Source organism: Panthera leo, chromosome C2, assembly GCF_018350215.1.
Source record: "Panthera leo isolate Ple1 chromosome C2, P.leo_Ple1_pat1.1, whole genome shotgun sequence".
Classification (NCBI taxonomy): Eukaryota; Metazoa; Chordata; class Mammalia; order Carnivora; family Felidae; genus Panthera; species Panthera leo.
In genome coordinates this window covers 148782051-148803106 of record NC_056687.1, presented here as the reverse complement: position 1 = coordinate 148803106, position 21056 = coordinate 148782051, and the positions used below count along the sequence as shown (strand labels likewise).

Genomic DNA, 21056 nt, shown 5'->3' with positions numbered 1-21056 from the left:
CCTCTCTGAGTACAGTCTTGTCTTCCGTTAGATGAGATGGTTGAGCCAGTGGTTTTTAGCTCCAGTGGTCCCTTTGTAGACCAGCGGTCCCTTTGTAGGTTGTGAAATCACAACTTTTGTGGTGTAGACCGTAACTCCTAACACAGTTCCCCGAACATGCATAGGTAAGGCTCTCAACTGTGTAACCCTATAATAGGAATTTTCTAGAAAGACACCAGTTACAAAGTATCACATGTCTCTGGCACCAGTATGGCGTGTGTGTAAGTCTTTGAGTCTGCACCCTTTCATCTTAATAATTTCAAGAAAAATGAATTGTTTCCAAGTCTGTACAAGTGGTTTGCAAGTGGCCCAGTAGGAGAGGGGTCTTGTCTCTTGCCGTCTTGCAAACATTGCTGCAGGTTTACTATCACTGCTAAGCTTAATGGGTGGTAAGAAGCTTGCTTCCTCAAGCACAGCCCTGGGGTCACACTGTTCAGCCACCGTCCTTGTGGCCAAGTGGAAACTTGGTGGGTAAAGAAATGGAGTGGGGTTGGGGGGGGGGGCGGAATAGAAAACAGATGGGTAGAATAGGGCCAGTTTTTATGAGTTAAGGTTCCTTTACTTTTCTTTGATTGCCACCTTTAATGTCGCCTAGAACATTCTCCCAAGGCGTAGAGTTGGGGCATCATGGGAAATCCCAGAGCACAAACAGGAGGAACACACACATGCTTAATTTGACCCTCGGGTGTTTATAAATTTTTATTTTTATTTTTTGAGAGACAGAGGGTACAAGTGAGCAAGGGGCAGAGAGAGAGAGGGAGAGAGAATCCCACAAGGGGCATTGGGGGGTGGGGTGGGGAGAGAGAGGAGGAGGAGAGGGAGGAGGGGAAGGAGGAGGGGGAGGAGGGGAAGGAGGAGGGGGAGGAGGAGGGGGGAGGAGGGGGAGGAGGAGGAGAGAGAAAGAGAAAGGAAGGAAGGAAGGAAGAAAGAGAAGTAGAGCTCACCTGATGCGGAGCTTGAGCTCACCAACTGTGAGCTCATGACCTGAGCTGAAGTCAGTTGCTTAACTGACGAGCCACCCGGGTGCCCCGGGTGTTTACATAATTCTGAGTGAGTGTCCGACTTTTAAAAATCAAGAAATCTGTAAAAAGGCAGGTTGAGGAATCAGCATATCCAGGGCCACGAGCACCTTGTGGCTGGAGCAGGATGTGCTCTACACACAGTTCTTGGTCTGGCTGCTCACACACGTGTGGGCAGGAATAGAGCTTTTCTGCAACGCCACGCCTTTGTTCCATGGATGCAGAAATGGAGCTCCTGACGGAGGAAGATGGGGCTTGCCGGGGTGACAGGGAGAAGTTGGGGACGGAGCCAGGCCCGGCGTCCCCCCCTCCAAGCTCCTGGAACAGTGCTCCTGCTGTACCTGGGCCTCACGCACCTTCCAGCAGGGGGCAGTCATGCTGCTGGTGTGCCTCACCATCTGTCTCTTCCCCGACTTTCCCCTGCCCCTCCCTTCCCTGACTGTGCCAGTTTCTTCTCAGAAAGCCTTCCTCTTTGTCCGGCACGGTTCCCTTTCTCCTTTTGTTCTTTCTCCTCCCCCTGCTGTTGCCCCAGGATCTCCCGGAGCCTGGGTGAGTGTTTAGGACGCTTCTCCCCTACATTTGTGCACTTTCCTGCTCTCCTGGGCCCAGAGCCCTCCAGCTCTGGCCTGCAGACAAGAGGCCCCAGAAACCCCTATGGAGCCCACCGCACCCCATCTGGGGGTGGCCACCGCTCAGAGCATGTAATTGCGTGGTCCTGGATATGTCGATTTCTTCTGAGAGGCCAGGGATCTGTGTCTTTACATGAGACTCCCTGATTTTTAAATGTCAGACACTAATTTAGAGCTGCCTCCTCTGCTGTAAAATGTTAAGCTTTATCTCAGGTGCCTGGCAAGTTCCGTGAAGACTGCCGTGCCACCTGTGTATCAGAGGGGCCTCTTCTAGCCCCTCTGTGGGAGGGAGGATCTGGCCCCAGTCGGGTGTCGAGTGGACGTAGCTGCACTTTTAGCCCCTTTTAGCCCCCTGCACTTTTAGAAGGCCTCTGAAGGGTTCTACCTGTGAACAGGTGAAGAGATCTGTTGTGTTTTGCTCCCAAAGTGTTGCCGTAAGAATAGGGGGCCTTGGATGGAATCGGTGTTTGCTGCGTGATCGAGGGGACATTCACTTCCCAGCGGGACTTACCTCTGTGCTGAACAAAAACCTAGGGGGATGCCAGGAGGGGCCTGACAGCATTTGGCACTACGCGACTCCACCTCCCCTGTGCCGAAGGCTGGGCCTTGGTCCATCCCGGGGACATGGGGCTGCCAGACCAGCCCTGCTCCCTGTTGGTGATTCGTCCTCGCCTTTGTGCCCGTTATTTATGGAGCGCTCAGTGAGCACTTACTCTTGCCCAGCTGGCTGTAAAGGTGGCTGATTCAGTTCTTTCTCCTGAGGGGCTTACAGTTAGCGAAGAGGGGATTACAGAAAACACTCATAACATCGTAGCGAAATAGTCGATGTACTACATATATAGCCACGGGACAGAAGTCAAGGAACGCTTGAAATACAAGGTGACATTTGAGTGGTATTTTGAGATGGAGTTTGCTGGGCAGTGAAGGGCATTCTAGGCAGCTAGGACAGCTGGTGTCAAAATCAAGATTTGTGAAAAACTGTGCTTAGCAAATGTTGAGAAGTTGGTGTGGCTTAACTGAAGGGGTACTGGAGAAAAGAGCAGAGACTGCACTTGATGAGAAAGGCCGTTTTAATAGAGACTAAGGTAATAGTGGCTTCAACAAGGTAGACCTTTCCTTCTTCCCCTCTTACAAGTCCCAGGGGCAGATTGGACCCCACCAGGTGGTCCCAGGCACCCTGGGTTGCCCTGCTGTTGCCTTTAACTTGCTTGGCTGAAGGTGGTTTCAGCACCAGCCCCCTCTCTGCATCCCACAGCTGGAGAAGGCGAGGCTCGGGAGCTCTATGAGCCTCCTGATAACCAGGCACAGGGACATACCTTACTTCAAGGAGAGATGGGAAATGTAGTTTTTAGCCGGGTAGCCACGTGCCCAGCCACACCTTGGGAATTACGTTACCAAAAGGAAGAAGTAGAAATTGGGTATTGGGAAACCTCTGTCCCCACAGCTTCTTAGGAAGGCGGGTGTGGGCTGAATCATGAAGTACTTTATAGGGAGCTGGGAGGTTTTTTTTTTTTTTTTTTTTCCTTTCTTTAAGTTTATTTATTTTGAGAGAGAGTGAGAGAGAGTATGAGCAGGGGAGTGAGGGGCAGAGAGAGAGAGAGGGAGGGAGGGAGGGAGAGAGAATCCCAAGAAGGTTCCACACTGCCAGCATGAAGCCCCATGTGGGGCTTGAACTCACGAATCATGAGATCGAGACCTGAGCCGAAATCAAGAGGTGGATGCTTAACTGACTGAGCCACCCAGGTGCCCCCGAGGAGCTGGGAGGTTTCTAAAGCAGGGCAGTGCCATGTTTTAAAAACATCTTTCCACAGATGGGTCCAGGGGAGGTGTGGCTGGCAACCATAGAGCTGTTGTAGTAACTGGAGAGTGGAGAGATACGAAGGGCTCAGTCCACCCTGACAGTCGGGGTGAGCCTGGCCTTTCGAAGGTTTTACATGCTGGGGGCTCGGTGGGTTCTGGGCTGTGGTTGCTGCACACTTGCCAGAAGCCACGGACCTGTTGGGGTCTGAGTTTAATCAGTAGGCTGATACCTTATCCGAGAACACGTTTTAATGTTAATGATGTGGCTTGGAGCTTTGGAGAAATGATGACCATTAGGAGCATAAAGGGGTCCTTTCCTCTAGGTATGGCCAACAGTGTTCTTTTACACCTTGAGCTTGAGTCAGTAAGCCCCAAGAGAGGGGGCAGGGCCATCCTTCTCAGGCCCCTGATCCTTCGTGGTCCCGCAGACAAGTTACTTTACTTCTCCGTTCTTCCCGTGCTCTGGAAGGAACATTCTGACATCTCCCTAATTTGTCAGTGTGTTTATTTTTATTTTATTTTTTTTTATTTAAAAAAAAAATTTTTTTTCAACGTTTTTTATTTATTTTTTGGGACAGAGAGAGACAGAGCATGAACGGGGGAGGGGCAGAGAGAGAGGGAGACACAGAATCGGAAACAGGCTCCAGACCCCGAGCCATCAGCCCAGAGCCTGACGCGGGGCTCGAACTCACGGACCTCGAGATCGTGACCTGGCTGAAGTCGGACGCTTAACCGACTGCGCCACCCAGGCGCCCCTGTCAGTGTGTTTAATTGAACATCCCGACCATACTTACGAAGTTGTCTCCCTGTTTAGAACAAAAACTTCCCGATCAGAATATGCTGGGAAATCGTCAGCGTTTCTCATGTGCCTGCCTGGGAGATGGGCTGCAGAGGGCAGAGGGAGGGGCACGGCTTTCAGTCGGACAGCTGAGGCTTCTCGAATGGGATCTGCCACTTACCTGCGTGGCCTTGACCAACAAGATATTCCATAGCCCCTGTGAATCTCAGCTTCTGCATCTATAAACCAGAGCCAATATTGTGTGTGTCCCAGATTTCTTGGAGGGTCAGGGAGTGCCCTGAAGGCAGCTGGCTTGGGCCTGCCACAGTGCAGAATTCCTGGGGAATTCTCGGAGGCTCTCTTACTATGGTTACTCAACCTCAGGCCTTGGTACGTCTTCTCCATGCAGCAAATGTGGCGTCCCCTCCACTGGAGGTCCCCAGGGCTTATGGTCTCTATAATCCTTCCCTATGCTCTGATTCTCTGGGCCGTCCAGGCAGCTGAAAACTTGCCGTGTTTATATGACTGGTCACATTATGGCAAAATCAAATACACAGAGTTTTTTAAAAAGACATTTTTGCACACTCTCGCTTTTTGATACTTTATCTCGCCGGCCATCATGTGCTTCTAGGAAAATGATGTCTCTTGGGCATAAGGACCCACATTGTAAATAGGTTGACCTTCAGCCCTGGAAATGTGGAAGGACAGGTCAAGGCTCAGAGTCTGAGCAGCTGCCAACATGCTCAGAAGTGACACGTTATTCTTAGAAGGGATTTTTGTTTAAGATTGTTGCCTTCCCCACCACCCAAAGCAGTGACGCTGGAAGATTCTAGCCTGTTGTGAGGGTGAGTCACTCAGGAATGTGTTGGTCTCCTGCCTCTCTCCCTAGGCATAGGCTGGCACGGTCCTTTGTGGAGCCAATCCACGTTCAGTTGAGAGATGCCACCAGCTGGGCGTCAGCCCTCCTTGACCCCACGTCCCCTTTTCACAAGGCTGCCATTTTGTAGTCATGAGGCCTGTCCTCAAGACGAGCATTGTGGGAACTTACTCTTCACCTGATTGTGAGAGAAGGAAATATTCACTTAATTATGGGCCCATCTTGAGCCTCTTGGTGGCGTTTTGTTCTTGGCGGGAGGTGGGAAGAAATGTCTGTCTTGAGGTTGGGCTGTGGGCTCTGTCCTCGGGGAGGAGGTAACTTCTGTTCGCGGCAGAGCGGCTCCGGTCTGGTTTTCACTGGCTGCAATGCCAAGAGCACTTGCAGTGGCATTTCCCACGTTAGGCAGAGAAATCAAATGTTCAGATGCTGTCCCCACCCCCACCTGCCAGTCCCAGAAGCTCCAAGTAAAATTCTAAATGTCTTCACTTTGTATTTATTTTCTTCTCTTTCGTCAGTGCTCGAGAAACCACACTGACTTCCTGAATCGAGATGCTCTGCAAAGAAGCTTTGCAAATTAAATTGAGCAAGAAGAGGGTGTGTGGGGGTGGTAGGAGGTAGAGGGAGTCTGACAGGTCTCAGTGGGCTCCTGCCCAAAGGGAAACACTGGGTCACTGAACGCTCTCTTTACTTGTGCTTCTTTGTTTTTTTTTTCCCCCTGCTGTGTGGCCTTAGACCTGAAGGACACAGGAATGTAGGTAAGTCTCTGGCATAGCTATTCTTCTGGGCACAGGTGTCACACTGTTGGAGTGTGAGCGGCCACATGGCCACTGCCCCGCCGCTGCCTTTGCCTTGGTTCAGCCCGGAGAGGAGCAAAGGGACCGGTCTTCCCTGCTGTGCCGGCTTTGGTCTCCAGCAAACCCCTGCCCCGGGCCCTTCCTGCTCCCTCCTCCCCCCCACCCCCAAACTTGCCGCACCCCGGGACCAGCACCCCGGGACCCACACTGTTTGCTCCACTCATTTCCTCTTGTGTGTATTCAGGCAGGACCTTCCTCCTTTCCTTCGATGCCTCCTTCCACGTCCTCGGGCATGACTCATAACTGTGATCTCTTGTCAGCACCTCTTCCTTATTTCCCCTTGCTGTCGTGTGGTTTCGTTGATCTCCAGAGGGTTTTCTTCTCCTCCCTGCACTTCGGAGAGGGACAGGGGATGGGAGATTGAATCCTCTGCTCTGCCCTCCACCTTGACCCAGTCCCCCACCTGTGTTTACTACTGCAAGGCAAGACCATTGTGCAATAACCTTCTGGAGAATTGCTCTTATTCTATTCTTATCTTTTGAGTGGTTTTTCTCTTGGAAGGCTCATTCCTAGAACACGAGACCAAGTTAACTCTCTTCTTTTGTCCAGCCATGAGCACCATAGGTGCTTGGGTTTATTTATGGGTTGATGTCAGAATCAGCTGAGAGATAATCAGCACTCACCCATTAGCATTTATTATTTTTTAAAGTTATTTGTTTATTTTGAGAGAGAGAGAGAGAGTGTGTGTGCTTGTGGGAGGGGCAGAGAGAGAGAGAGAGAGAGAGAGAATCCCAAGCAGGCTCTACACTGTCAGCACAGAGCCTGAAGCAGGGCTCGAACTCATGAACCATGAGCTCATGACCTGAGCCGTAACCAAGAGTCAATGCTTAACTGACTGAGCCACCCCGGTGTCCCCCCATTAACAATTATTTAATTCATTCTTCCTAGGGGTAGAGAAATTGCCTAAGATTGGGCTTATCCTGGGTACTTTGATTTTTTTTTTTTTATAACAGTTTAATTAAAGGGTCTCTTTATTTAAAAAAAAATTTTTTTTTTTAACGTTTATTTATTTTTGAGACAGAGAGAGACAGAGCATGAGCAGGGGAGGGGCAGAGAGAGAGGGAGACACAGAATCTGAAACAGGCTCCAGGCTCTGAGCTGTCAGCACAGAGCCCGACGCGGGGCTTGAACTCACGGACCGCAAGATCATGACCTGAGCCGAAGTCGGCTGCCCAACCGACTGAGCCACCCAGGCACCCCTAAAGGGTCTCTTTAATGTGCTTTATATGGATTGATTCACCTTCACAGGCCTTATGGTGCACCCCCTGAGCGCAGTCTGGGCCAGGACCTATGAGGGGTGAGGGGGTACGGGTGGTGGATTGAGGACAACTAACTGTTGATGGAAATTTGCCATCTCGCAGGGAGATGGGTTGAATACTAAACTACCCAGAGGACCGAGCTTAGTAAGGGCAGCAGTTGAAGAGCTGACAAAATGCTGTGTGAATATAGAAGGGAGGAGAGAGGTTAGCTCTGCTTGAGGTGTCCAGAACACCGGCATATCTGGGAAGAGGTGGTATCCCAGCTCTGCCTTGACGGAGGGACACCGGTTACTTTTGTTGGAAGCCCCACAAGAGTACAAGCGTCGCGAGCACAGGACCATAACTGTGGTGTTTACTGTTGCATTTCCTAGATCTCTGGGACGCAGAGTGTATTTGGATGGATGAATGGAAAGAAATATGGGTGGATAAACAGTTGAGTGAATGAATTAAATGGAGGCAGAATCCTACGTGTGGGGGGTGGGGGGTGGCTTGAATGGTAAGAGTGGCAGGAAGAAGTTGGGCATATTGGTGAAATTCTAACTGGTTTGGCTTATATGTAGAATGATTGAAAGAGAATGGTCGGAGGAAGGGTCGGGAAGGATGACTGAGCCCAGAAAGCACGGGAGTTGTGGCTTTACTTCGAAGAAAGTGGGTGGCTTTCTTTGAAGAAAGTGACTATTTCAGGTGGGTGTTCTAAATTTTGAGAATGGAATTTAAGTAGGAAAAAGACGCCCGACGTGGCCTCGCCTGGCCTCTCCATGCTGTGGGTAAGTAGCCGAAGACAACTGCCGCGGCCACAAGGTCATTCAGTTCAGCAGCGAGGCCGAAACCAGTCCGGGCTCTCACTTTGCCATCTTCTTGCCTCCAGACGTGTGCAACAGCACCGATCTTCCGGAAGTCGAGATCATCAGCCTGCTGGAGGAGCAGCTGCCCCATTATAAGTTAAGAGCCGACACCATCTACGGTTATGACCACGACGACTGGCTCCATACGCCCCTCATTTCTCCAGATGCCAACATTGACCTCACGACCGAGCAAATTGAAGAGACGCTGAAGTACTTCCGTGAGTAGCTCCCTTTGGTCTGGTCCGTGACGGGCTGTGCTGGTTAGCCGTGGCGCCACGTGGGACCTTGTACTGCTTAGCAGGTCTTACGGCCTACCATTCGTGGATGAGTGTGCCAAGAAATGTGGCAATAGGATTTAGCTACATGCAAGGCCTTGACTTCGAGTGTTCCGAATAGACGTCTTAGAGTGGTGGGGACTAAGTGTGAATTTTCACGTGAGCTCGTTTTCTCCTAACTGTACAGGAGAATTTGAAAAGGCTCCCATTTCCCCCCCCCTTATCAACATACCATGTGAGAACCTAGAAACCCTCACCGGGAAGGAGTTTGCATTTAAACCAAAGGTACCGGGAACATCTTGGCTGCTTAGTATTATTTGTATGACACAGCAAGACACATATACCAAGGCTGATAGTTTATTTTGCCTTTTTAATTGAGGTGTAATTGACATATAACATGATATTAATTTCAGGTGTACAACATGATTCAATATTTGTATCCACTGCAAAACGATCCCCACAGTAGGTCTTGTTGACATCTCTCCCTACACATAGTTACAAAAAAAGTGTTTTTTTTTCTCATGGGGCGCCTGGGTGGCTCAGTCGGTTGAGCGTCTGACTTCGGCTCAGGTCATGATTGCTGCTATCAGCATGGAGCCCACTTCAGATCCTCTATCCCCCTCTTTCTGTCCTTCCCCTACTTGTGTTCTTCCTCTCAAAAATAAATAAGAAACATTAAAAATTAAAAAAAAATTGAAATAAAATATTAAAAAAAATTTTTCTCATGAAAACTTTTAAGATCTATCAGGAATTGTAAATACGCAGTATAGTGTCATTCACTGTAGTCACCATGCTGTATATTATATGCCCATGACCTATTTATTATATAACGGGAAGTATGTGCCTTTTGACTCCCTTCACCTATTTCTCCTACCCCTTCACCCCAACGCCCCCCAACTCCCTGCCCCTGGCAACACCAGTCTGTTCTCCATATCTGCGAGCTTGGTTTTCCAAGGCTGATGGTTTCTGTGTGAGAGCCCACTAGGCTGGTTATTCAGGAAAGTCACAATGCTGCTCCCACAGCAAAACAGTCATGCCTTGGGCTGCAGAAGCTGACACCTGGTAGGGTGAGGAGCGTACTAGGGTTTGTTTGTTTGTTTTTTCTCCCAGTGTGTGATGCCAAGGGTGTGAAACCTGATTTTGCAGATTTGGGAAAACATGTGATAATTTAAAAAACTCATGCTCATGATGTTTCCAGTGTTCGTTCCAGAGGTGCCTTTGTAGAAATAACTGTACCCTTTAGAAATTCAGTGTAGCCCTATCAAGTCGGTGGGACAGACCAGCCCTCCTTGGTCATGATACCTCAGACTTTGGAAAATTCAGGTTAACTTTAGCCTAGTCTAATTGGTGACGTCACTTTCAAGGTGACATCTTTACATACCTGCGTGTCATTGTGCCACCTTTGAAATAAAAAGTACAGCAGTTCTGCTGCTGCTTGGTGGTAACTTGGTTCAAAACCAGCTCGTGATCCAGCTGTAAGTTTCTGTCACTATTTTTTCAATAGAGAGTGATCTCCAGCGTTCTTGAATTTGTGAAATCGTTTATAATAAACAAGTTGGAACTTCAAGTTTCTCTCTTAGCATGTATCTGGGGCTGTTTTCACATTTTCTCTATTGGATGTTAATGAGAAAGGAATTTTGTTTAAACTGACCTGTGCTTTTATACTTAGGGCAAATCCTACAAGTCTCTGTGAACACTGTAGATATCAGTTGCGATAGGAATAAAAATGGAATTATCCACACCAGGGCAGATAGTTAGTATGTAAGACTTGTACCAGTGTTCACATCAGAGCTTTAGAATTTCCAGCATGTCTGGTTGGTACAGGAAGCTCTTTGCCAGTCACTTTTGTTGACTCACGGTATCTGTAACAACAAGAGACGTGGGGTTGGGTGGAAAACTGTGTCCGGAGTAACCTCCTTGGCAGGTTCTCTATTTGGTTCCTTCAGACTTCTCTGCGGTAGGATTCGCCACAGAACCACTTTTTCAAAAATCCCCGTGTGTTCCTTACTCTTCTTTACGAGACCCTCCTGTGATTCTGCAGGACCCCGCGTGGCCATTTCTGGCGCGGGAGGCTCCTGGGTCCCTTCCCCTGCACAGATTAAGCACGTACATTCGCAGCATCACGGGAACCATCCATGGGCGGTACTTAACTGTCTGCGGAGAACTTCCATTCGAATTGCCCCCTTCATCCCTGTGAAATGCCTGCAGTTTGGGCAAAGCTGATCTGATTATCGAGGAAGAGGAAGCATGGAGGGCTCCTAGTGTTTGTTCCATAGCACCGACCTCCAGCTCCTAAAATCCTTGCAACAGTATGCTGGAACAGGCACCATGGCCCGTTTCTACATGTTCATTCTGCTTTTAGTTATATATGTGAGAGAGGGAGAAAAAAGAAATCCTGGTGGATTTGGTAGTGGGTAACACAAATTATACTAAAATTGGAAGAAGCGAAATAAACACTGAGCAGAGATTCTGAAAATTCTTAAGAGGGTGGTTGCATCCCAGTCTTGCTTTGTATTTTCTTCTGTGGTACTTGCACTTAGAGCCAAGTAGGTATTGCTAACTGTTGGTTCAATGAATGATCAGCGGTTAACTCTTGTTTTTTGTTTTTAATTTTTTTTCATGTTTATTTGTTTCTGAGACAGAGAGAGACAGAGCATGAGTGGGGGAGGGGCAGAGAAAGAGGGGGACACAGAATCCGAAGCAGGTTCCAGGCTCCGAGCCGTTAGCACAGAGCCCGACGCGGGGCTCAGACTCGCGGACTGCGAGATCATGACCTGAGCTGAAATCAAGAGTCAAGACACTTAACCGCTGAGCTATTCAGGCTCCCCCGCAGGTTAACTTAAATACAGCGTGCTCTTGAGCAAGACTTTCAAACTGAGGTCCTGGGACCTCAGGTCTGTAGAGGGAAATTGGGGATTGTGTGGACTTGTAAAGAAATGAAGTTACATCTTTCTTTTCATTAACTTCTGACTGAAATGCAGCATTTCCTTATACTATGAACATAGAAAAGAAAGCACAGTGGTATTAGCAGGACCTGTGACTTGGTCACCGATAGAAATCAAGATTTTCATGTCACGCTGCAGTGGAAACAGATACTTTGAAATACCGCTTTTACTCATCACTGCTTTGAAATTGCGTTCATTAGGTGTGCTGATAGATCTTGTTCTTTTATTCATTTGCTTGCTTGTTTATTTATTTATATTTGAGAGAGAGAGACAGACAGACAGACAGAGTGTGAGTGGGAGAGGGGCAGAGGGAAATGCAGTCAGAATCCAAAGCAGGCTCTAGGCTCTGAGCTGTCAGCACAGAGCCCGACATGGGGCTCAAACTTGTGAACTCGTGAACCGCGAGATCATGACCTGAACCCAAGTCCAGAGGCTTAACCAGCTAAGCCACCCAGGTGCCCCTCGATCTTATTACTTAATACATTGATAAAGAAGCTCTTGTATCACAGACTTTTTTCAAGTTTTAGAAACTGCATTATAATACAGCTGGTTTCCTTTGTAGTCCTTTGTACTTTATCTTCTGTTTTCAGATCTTTCTTCTGAGGTGTCTGTGAGCCTTGCTGAGCTGGCTGAGAGGTCGGTAGAAGGCACAGATCAGGAGCCCTGCTGGGTGCGTGGTGTCCGTTTTGGGTTTCATTGTCTGTTTACACACGTGTAACCCAGGAGATACGGTGGCCACAGTACTGTGACTCACCAGTGTGTTAAATCAGTGGTGAGGTGTGTTAAGAAGATAACAACTGTTTCCTTTTAGATTTACTTTCTCATCAGTTAGGGCAGTGGTTCTCTGTTGTGGGTGGGAGTGGGGATAAGGGGTTACCCTAGGGGTTCTGATAATAGGGGATGAGGTAAAACTCAGCTCCCTTTCTTACATGCCGTCCCCCAGACTAGAGACAGTGCTTTGCCTTTTGAATCTGGTGTTCACCTGGTTTGTTTCTTTGTTTTTATTTTATTTTATTTTATTTTATTTTATTTTATTTTATTTTATTTTATTTTATTTTATTTTTTATTTTACTTTATTTTATTTTACTTTTATTTTACTTTATTTTATTTTTTTATTTATTTTTTCATTTTTTTATTATTTTATTTTATTTTATTATTTTATTTTATTATTTTATTTTATTTATTTTTTATTTTATTTTATATTTTTTTATTTTAGTGGGCTCCATGCCAAATGTGGGGCTTGAACTCACGACCCAGAGGTTGTGAGCCACATGCTCTACCAACTGACTCAACCAGGCACCCTTCACCTGGTCTGTTAAGAAGAAGTGTCCACATCTTTGAGTGTCTACCTTTGCCAGGTGGTAGAATGACCTTTTCAGACAGATTTTAACAGGCAGGTTGATTTTTTGACTCCTGATGAGTCTGCAGACGTGCCCATAAATATGGGATGTTTAGGCTTAGACGGTCTAAGAGGAAGAATGAAGAGTCAACTTTGCCCTTAGTGTGTATGAGGCACTGTTTCTAATTCTTTACATGTATCTCATTTAATTCTCACACTGACCTCTGAGTGAAAGAGTTTTGCTGCCCCTGTTCTACAGATGAGGACACTGAGGCACAGGGAAGTTAAGAAACTCGCCCAGAGTCACACAGCTACCAAGGTGGGGTGCTGAGTTTCATACCTAGGTTGTCTGGTTTGGACTTCATATCTTAACTACTCTCTCAGCTAAACGAGAAAACAGTTGTAGTTTAAGAATAAAGTCCATTTGATACTCCTGAAATCATTGTTGCAACATGTGCTAATTAACTTGGATGTAAATGATCAACAATAAATAAATTATAGGAAGTAAAAAAAGAAAAAAGAATAAAGTCCATTTGGTAATCGTGATACAAAGAGCAAACCCTCAGTTTGAGAATATCAGTAGCTATTTGTTTACAAAATGTGTGTCCCACAGATTCAAAATTGAACTTTTTTTAACGAAGGTCACTGTCCTAAGTGAAACTCAGCTGCATGTAACTGAATTTCAGGGGGAGGTTTCCTCCCTCCTTCCTGTGGTTTTGCCTCTGTCCTGTGGTCTACAGGTCACACTTCCCCATCTCCAGTGGAAATGACTTGTGCGTGTGGCTGTCGACCTTTCTTGTCACGTAACATACTGCAGAGACCAGACAGGAAGGTGTCTGTCTTGGTAGGTAGCGATGGTTCCTTCTGGTTCTTCATTTCCAGGGGCTGCTCTGTATGACTTTCTGATTAAGAAGCATTGGGTCGGGGCGCCTGGGTGGCTCAGTCGGTTGAGCGTCCAACTTCAGCTCACGTCATGGTCTCACGGTCCATGAGTTCGAGCCCCGCATCAGGCTCTGTGCTGACAGCTCAGAGCCTGGAGCCTGCTTCGGATTCTGTGTCTCCCTCTCTCTCTGCCCCTCCCCTGCTCATGCTCTGTCTCTCTCTGTCTCAAAAATAAATAAAAACATTAAAAAAAAAAAAAAAAGCATTGGGTCAAGAAATCCCTCTCTGTCTCAAGTGTAGAGGATTCTCTGACCACTTCACCTCTGAGTTTCCCTGGAATAATCTTTTCCCTAAGAAGAGAAGGTTATAAAGCAAATAAGGGTTTCAAGACACTGTTCCATTGTTTACTTTCACCGTAAGGTAACGCTGATGAATCAGCCCACAAGTATTTATTGAGTCCCTGGTATGCTCCTGTGATCCTTTGTGAACTTGACTTGTTTGAGTTCTGGATGAGGTTTTCTGGCTAAGGAAGTAGAAACATCTCCTGGATTATTGATTTTCTTCCGTTACCTAAGCAGGGACTTTGCACCGGGTTGGGCCAACGCAGGAAGTCCTCGAGGCCTCTGCTGGCATCCTGCACGGAGCTGCTCGCCCTGCTTGTGTGTGAGAAGTAGAGTGGGCTCTGGGAACCTGCGTATTCAACTAGGTCCCTGTGCCATTTTAATTTTTTTAAGTTTAATTTAAAAATAAAGATCATTGCCGGAGAACCTAAGGCCTGTGGCGAAGTGCCTCACGAAGCTCGTGCGCGGTGCCTGCCCTGCATGGGCCAGGGGTCACCTATGGGTCCTCCTGCCCTTCACGCTGGCACCTGGGGTTGGGCCCACGGAACGCACGGTCGATACCGTGCCCCCATGTCCACTGTGTTCGTTCGCTTGTGTCCGCGCAGCCCCAGTCATAACGAGCACGTGTATGAGCCTGTGTGTTATGCTTTACCTGCCGATCAGAACTTACTGTGGGCCAGTGGGAGTCTGCAGGGGGCCGGGCATGAGGAGGACACAGGGCATCTGTGGGGGCTCGCTGACCAAAGCGTCGGCTGGACCTCAGTGTCTGCCCCGGGCCACAGCTGGAGGTCCTGGTGCCTGGAGCAGGGCTGACCACTCTCTCTGGCCGGTCCCTGCAACCTCTTTTACCAGGTTGCCCTCTTCTTCAGAGCTTCTACATCAGTGACTGTCAACCCTGATGGACTGACAGAACTTTTACAAATAAGCCCACACGGGGGGTGCGTGGGTGGCTCAGTCAGGTAAGCGTCCGACTTCGGCTCGGGTCATGATCTCGTGGTCCGTGAGTTCGAGCCCCACGTCGGGCTCTGTGCTGTCAGGCAGAGACCGCTTTGGATCCTCTGTCACCCCTCTCTCTCCCTCTGCCCCTCCCCTGCTCACGCTCACGAGCTCTATCTCAAAAGTAAACATTAAATAAATAAAAATACAAATAAGCCCTCATTGCAATCTCCAGTAGGGGTGCTCTGCTTCTGGAAGTGTTGGTGTGCCCAGCCCGCATCTCTCCGTATACTCTCCTCCCAAGGCTTTAACTACCAGCTACGTGCTGGCGACTCCCAAATTTCTGACGCCCCTTCCTCCTCCCTCCCTCCCCTGCCCCAGGCTCCCGTTCCCAGTCATGGCTCAGCATGTCTTCTGCCAACATTATCCCCACCGCCGTCCTTACACACGTTTGTCTTGATAGATGCCACACGGTTCACCCCCTTTCTGTGTCCTGCTGGCCATCAGCCGGCTCTGTTAACCCTTCGTGCACGTGCATCTCTGACCACCCCTCCGACCCGGCTGCCACCATCCTGGAGGAAGCCACCGCCGTCCTGTCCCCAGGCTGCTATAACCCTCTCCTGCTTCCACTTGGCTTCTCTGCTCTTCTCTTCTAATTCAGCAGCCCGGCTGGTCTGTTCTCGAGACCCCATTGGGCCATGCTGCTCCTTTGCCTCTCACTGCTCTTTGGATCAAATGCGGGGTCTTCTAGGACCCCGTGACCTGGCTCTCGGCCCTCTGCGCCACCGGCCTCACTGTGGCCTCCCCCTGCACCCTGGCCCCGCTGTGGACATTCCATGCTTGTCCTTCCCTGTTCTCTGATTCTCGACACAGTGTGCCCTCCTCAGAGAATCCTTCCCAGAGCACCCACTTGTAGGGTCCCCCCCTTTCCTTTTTTGCTGCCTTCATCGCTCTCCTCTCTCTCTCTCTCTCTCTCTCTCTCTCTCTCTCTCTCTCTCTCTCTCTCTGCTTAGGTCGTGATAACGTAAGCGTTAATAATAAAGAGTCTCCTCTGTGGGGTGCTTCCTGTTAGGCAGGCTGGCACTAAAGTGCTTTGCCTTCGTGAGCCTACAGGACACGTACGCTGGATTTGAAGTATGTGATGCTCTCCTCGTTACGCGACTTTTTCCGATACAGTGCAGTTGTGTATCCACGTTGAATTGGCCGTTTAATCCTTAAGTTGGTTTTTCAAGGTATTAAGCTCAGCTTTCATAGAAACAGCTCTGTTTTGTGCTATGCGTGAAATGAACATAATTATATAATAATATTAGTAGGCAAAAGGGACACGAACGGGCTTGGGAACAAACCCAAATGACCATTGGCAGGAAGGAGGTATATTCCTAAGCGCCCAAATGCCCAGCCTCGAGAAGCCGTGGTCTGCTGGCGAGTGGCGGCAGCGGGCTCTCCAGGGCCGTGGCTCCTTGTTGTGGCTGCGGGTCAACCAGGAGTGCCTGGAAATACAGACGGCTGTAGGGCATTCCTTCTTTCTAACCAAAGCGAGGTGCCTCCTTATCGTGAGATGTGGTCTCCTAAGTGCTCTTGTTGGGGGGTGGGTACCAGGGTGATGATTAAAGATGAAAAGTCCTTATTTCCCACTGGAACTTTTTTTTTTTTTTTTTTTTTTTTGAGAGAGAGGGAGGGGGAAGGACAGGGAGAGAGAGAGAGAGAGAGAGAGAGAGAGAGAGAGAGAATGAATATTGTAAGCAGGCTCTGTGCTCAGGACAGAGCCTGAGGTGGGGCTCGATCTCATGACTCTGGGATCATGACCTGAGCCGAAATCAAAAGTCAGATAGATGTTCAGCTGACGGAGCCACCCAGGCGCTCCCCAAACTTCTATTTGCAGCATGTATCTGTGTGTCCTTGAATTGTCCCTGGCAGAATTTTAGCTGTGCCTCTCCTCTGACCAGTCATCTCTGGTTTTGTTACTTTTCATTTTTGATAAATCTCTTTTCCCCTTCCTCTGCTTAACTGTAGACCTTTGTCAGTCTTCTGTCTTGGGGTCTCCTGTCTCCCCCACCTCCTGTGATTTAGCTGTTGCCTCTCTGTAGGCGACTTCTGCATTTCTCTCTCCGCCCACGGGAAGTGTCATGTAAACCAAACACCGAACACCGGCGTGTCATCTTTATGTCGGCTTTTGTTCCCAGCTGCCTGACATGCACGGAGGCCTCAGGACCCAGCAGCAGCCCAGGGCACGTGCCATGCTTTCTGTCCTCAGAGGCACCTCTCCCCTGTCCTACATCTGCAGATACTCAGTACACATTTCAGCCCTCGTCCTGAAGCCTGTGAATGTTGACACGATGAGCAAGTCATGGAACCTGTTTGTTCCTTGGTTTTCTTTTCTTTTCTTTTCTTTTCTTTTCTTTTCTTTTCTTTTCTTTTCTTTTCTTTTCTTCCTTCCTTCCTTCCTTCCTTCCTTCCTTCCTTCCTTCCTTCCTTCCTTCCCCTCCCTCCCTCCCTCCCTCCCTCCCTCCCTCCCTCCCTTTCTTTTTCTTTCTTTTGTTAAAAGAAAAGTTGTGTGGGGCACCTGGGTGGCTCAGTTGGTTGAGCGTCCACCTCGTGATTTCGGCTCAGGTCATGATCGCAGGGTTGTGGGATCGAGCCCCACATCGGCCTCTGTGCTGATTCTCTGTCTCCCTTTCTCTTTGTCCCTCTCCGGCTTGAGTACTCAAGTGTGTGCTCTCTTTGTCTCAAAATACGTAAACTTAAGTTTTTTGACTCTGTTGGTGACATGGCATTGGGAGGTAGTGTCCATTTCTGATCAGGGTGAGAAAGCAGGGTTGCCTGTCAGTGTTTGACAGAATCCGTGACAGAATCATGGAACCTACTCCATTTCTCAGCTCTTAGTGCCTGGCCTTTAAGTGAACATAGATGGTCTTTAAACGGAGTCAGGTTCTGAAAATAATATATCCTTTGGTCATAAAAGTAGGCTGATTGTAGATAATTAAAAGTTAGGACAAAAAGAGGACTAACTTAGCAACCACTTATCATTTTATTTTATTTTTTTTTGGTGAGATGTTTCAAGTGGTTTTTTCCTCCACAAATATATTACATATTTGGGAGTATAGTGCTCTTTTACTTAATTATATATGTTGGTCATTTCCCCATGGCATTAAAATTCTTGAAAACTGCAATTTTTTCATTGTTGCTTAATACAATAGACTTAATCATTAGTCTATTATTAGAATCTGGACTGTTTCTAATTTTTGCTCAGATAACACACCAGTTACATACATAAGTGTGTGTCTACCAACTCATGATTTTCTTAAGGTATATTTCTAGAAATTGATTTACTTGGCTTGAAAATGTGATGATTTTTAAGTTTCCTTGAACTGCATTATTACTCATTCTTAGAGTAAATATTCACTTCATGCAATAAAACCAGCCTATTCTTTTGAGTCATCAGATTATTAGGAAACCTGATGTATACATGTTGAGTGAGTGGATGAGTAGGGCATCTTTCTGTGGGGTGGTAAGACTTCATAATCTTCCTGACTTTTTCCTCACCTGAGAAAGGTCTGTGGAGATTTGGAAATTGGTGGATGCCTCATTCTTTGGATTCAGAATTCTTTCCGGGTTACGTCTCTGATTTCTGCTGGATGGTTTGCAGGGGATGGTGGTTCAAGATGAATGAAAAGCACGGCCACTGAGCGTTTATTACATTCTGGGCACTTTGAGTCACCCTGCACTGCTTGGAGGTGGAGACTGTTTTTATCCCCATTAAAAAAAAATTTTTTTTTTTAATGTTTATTTATTTTTGAGAGAGAGAGAGAGAGAAAGAGACAGGGTATGAGTGGGGGAGGGGCAGAGAGAGAGGGAAACCCAGAATCCAAAGCAGGCTCCAGGCTCTGAGCTGTCAGCACAGAGCCCACTGTGGGGCTCAAACTCACCAATTGTGAGATCATGACCTGAACCGAAGTCAGATGCTTAACTGACTGAGCCACCCAGGTGCCTCTTTTATCCCCATTTTTAAAATGAGGCCGAGGTTCAGAGAGTCCCGTATTGCTAGCCCAGAGTCACACAGGAAGTGTCTGAGCCCAGCAGGACTAAGCCCATTCTCTTCCACAGTGATATCTTCAGTGCAGTCCAGGCTTTATTTTCTATGGTTTAAAAAGGTCTTATGTGCTTTTGACGTACTTAAAATGGACAGAATTTCACCTCTCCCCAGCTCTGAATTGTGATCTTCTCATCTTTTTTTTTTTTATTATTATTTTTTAACATTTATTTATCGTTGAGAGATAGAGACACAGCGTGAGCAGGGGAGGGGCAGAGAGAGAGGGAGACACAGAATCTGAAGCAGTCTCCAAGCTCTGAGCCGTCAGCATAGAACCCAATGCGGGGCTCAAACCCACGAACTGCGAGATCATGACCTGAGCTGAAGTTGGATGCTTGACTGATTGAGCCACCCAGGCGCCCTGTGTGATCTTCTCATCTTTAACCAAATCTTTTTATTTTCAAGACATCAGGCCATGCAGTACTTAGAAACACTTTACCTGAAAACACTGTATTTGGTCTTTAAGAAGTCTGAACACGTCCTACGTGTTTTCTTATAAGACACCTGAGGAAGACCTTTTTTTGCCTTGTACAGGTCATTATCCATTAATGAAGGTTTGGAAAATGATAATAATTGGGTAACAGCCTCAGGAGCTTGGGTGGCTCAGTCATTGAGCGTCTGACTCTTGGTTTCAGCTCAGGTCATGATCTCATGGTTTGTGAGTTCGAGCCCCACATCCCCACTTGGGATTCTCTCCCTCCCTCCCTTTGTCTCTCCCTCCCTTTCTCCCTCCCTCCCCCTCTCTCTGCCCCTTCCCTACTCTCTCTCTCTGCCCCTTCCCTGCTCTCTCTCTCTTTCTCTGTGTCTGTCTCTCTCTCTCCTTTCTCTCTCACAATATAAACAAAACAAAACAAAAAATATAATGGCCTGAATAAGACGACTGAAGTTTATGTGAGTATGGCAACTCATTTCTGTGTGTGTGTGTGTGTGTGTGTGTGTGTGTGTGTGTGTGTAATTCATAGTGTTATCAAGGGATAGCCTTAAACTTTTTACCAAGGACAGTTTCATGCATAGTACCTGTAGAAGTTTAGCTGAAATTGAGAGATGCCGCTAATCTGTGCAGGAGAAGGTGAGGTCTACTTGACCTCCTTATATGATGAAGCTTTTCTTCTTCTGAGCGGTTCTTAGAGAAGAAAAGTCATCAGAGACCCAGCAGTCAGCCCTAGGTTAGAGGGCCACGCCCCCCTCATTTGCCAACTCCGTGTGGCCTTGAGCAAATCACATAGCCTCTTTGGAACTCAGATTTACTATCTGAAAATTAGTCAGGTTCTGTGAATCTCTGAAATATGTCATCAAGGGCTTTTTTACTCTTCTGTCAAAGGTATCTATCCCATGACAGAGTTCTTTTATTGTTACTTTTTTGGTTTATTGCCATTTCTTTTTTAATGTATTTTTCTGTATTGTATAATAGGAATTAAGGGACTTAGGACTTTAATTTTCAGTTTTAAGAAATTGTTACAAAGTAAAACCAGCTTCATAAATTAAAAAAAAAAATGGTAGTGTTTGCTTTTTTTATATAAAAGAGCTTTTGTTCTCAGGTGGTATAGGGAAAATTTTAAAGAATTCTCAGAATACTATAGAAATATTGGCCTAATTCTCTAAGCACGTTTTAAATTGCCTAGAACTTTTCACATTAAGATTTAGATCAGTGGTGGCTTGTCAGTTAAGCGTCCGACTTCAGCTTAGGTCATGATCTCACGGTTTGTGAGTTCGAGCCCCGTGTTGGGCTCTGTGCTGACCGCTTGGAACCTGGAGCCTGCTTCAGATTCTATGTCTCCCTCTCTCTCTGCCCCTCCCCTACTCACGCTCTGTCTCTCAAAAATAAATATTAAAAAAAATTAAAAAAAAAGATGTAGATCTGTGCAAGGCTTATGCTCTAAAAGAGTACAAGTTGTTGAAAATAATTTCCATAGTCACTGAGTAAATCCCAGGGGTGCAGAACTCATGTCTGCTTCATGTTTGAATGGGCCAAAGCCCCAGCCCAGTGCCTTATGTCAAACAAGTATTTTATACATGCTTTTCAAATAAGAGAAAATGCAAAGATACATGTTTAAAAAAAATTTTTTTTTAATATTTATTTTTGAGATAGGGGGCAGAGAGAGAGAGGGAGAGAAAAGAATACACAGAATCGGAAGCAGGATCCAGGCT

At 47.2% G+C, this 21056-nt stretch overlaps 1 protein-coding gene across 6 annotated transcripts in view; it reads left to right on the top strand.

Annotated features, from left to right (window-relative positions):
* The window catches only part of TRAK1 (trafficking kinesin protein 1), a 124600-nt gene that overhangs the window by 27006 nt on the left and 76538 nt on the right, over positions 1 to 21056 (top strand). For 3 of the 6 annotated variants that reach the window (XM_042955082.1, XM_042955081.1, XM_042955080.1), the window contains exons 1-2: positions 1023 to 1607; positions 8124 to 8318. In XM_042955082.1, the coding sequence (XP_042811016.1) occupies positions 1307 to 1607; positions 8124 to 8318 (496 nt within the window). In that variant the 5' untranslated portion in view covers positions 1023 to 1306. Of the gene's footprint in view, positions 1 to 1022; positions 1608 to 5730; positions 5898 to 8123; positions 8319 to 12536; positions 13504 to 21056 lie in introns of those variants that run through there. The other 3 variants (XM_042955091.1, XM_042955090.1, XM_042955086.1) reach the window with 3 other exon arrangements.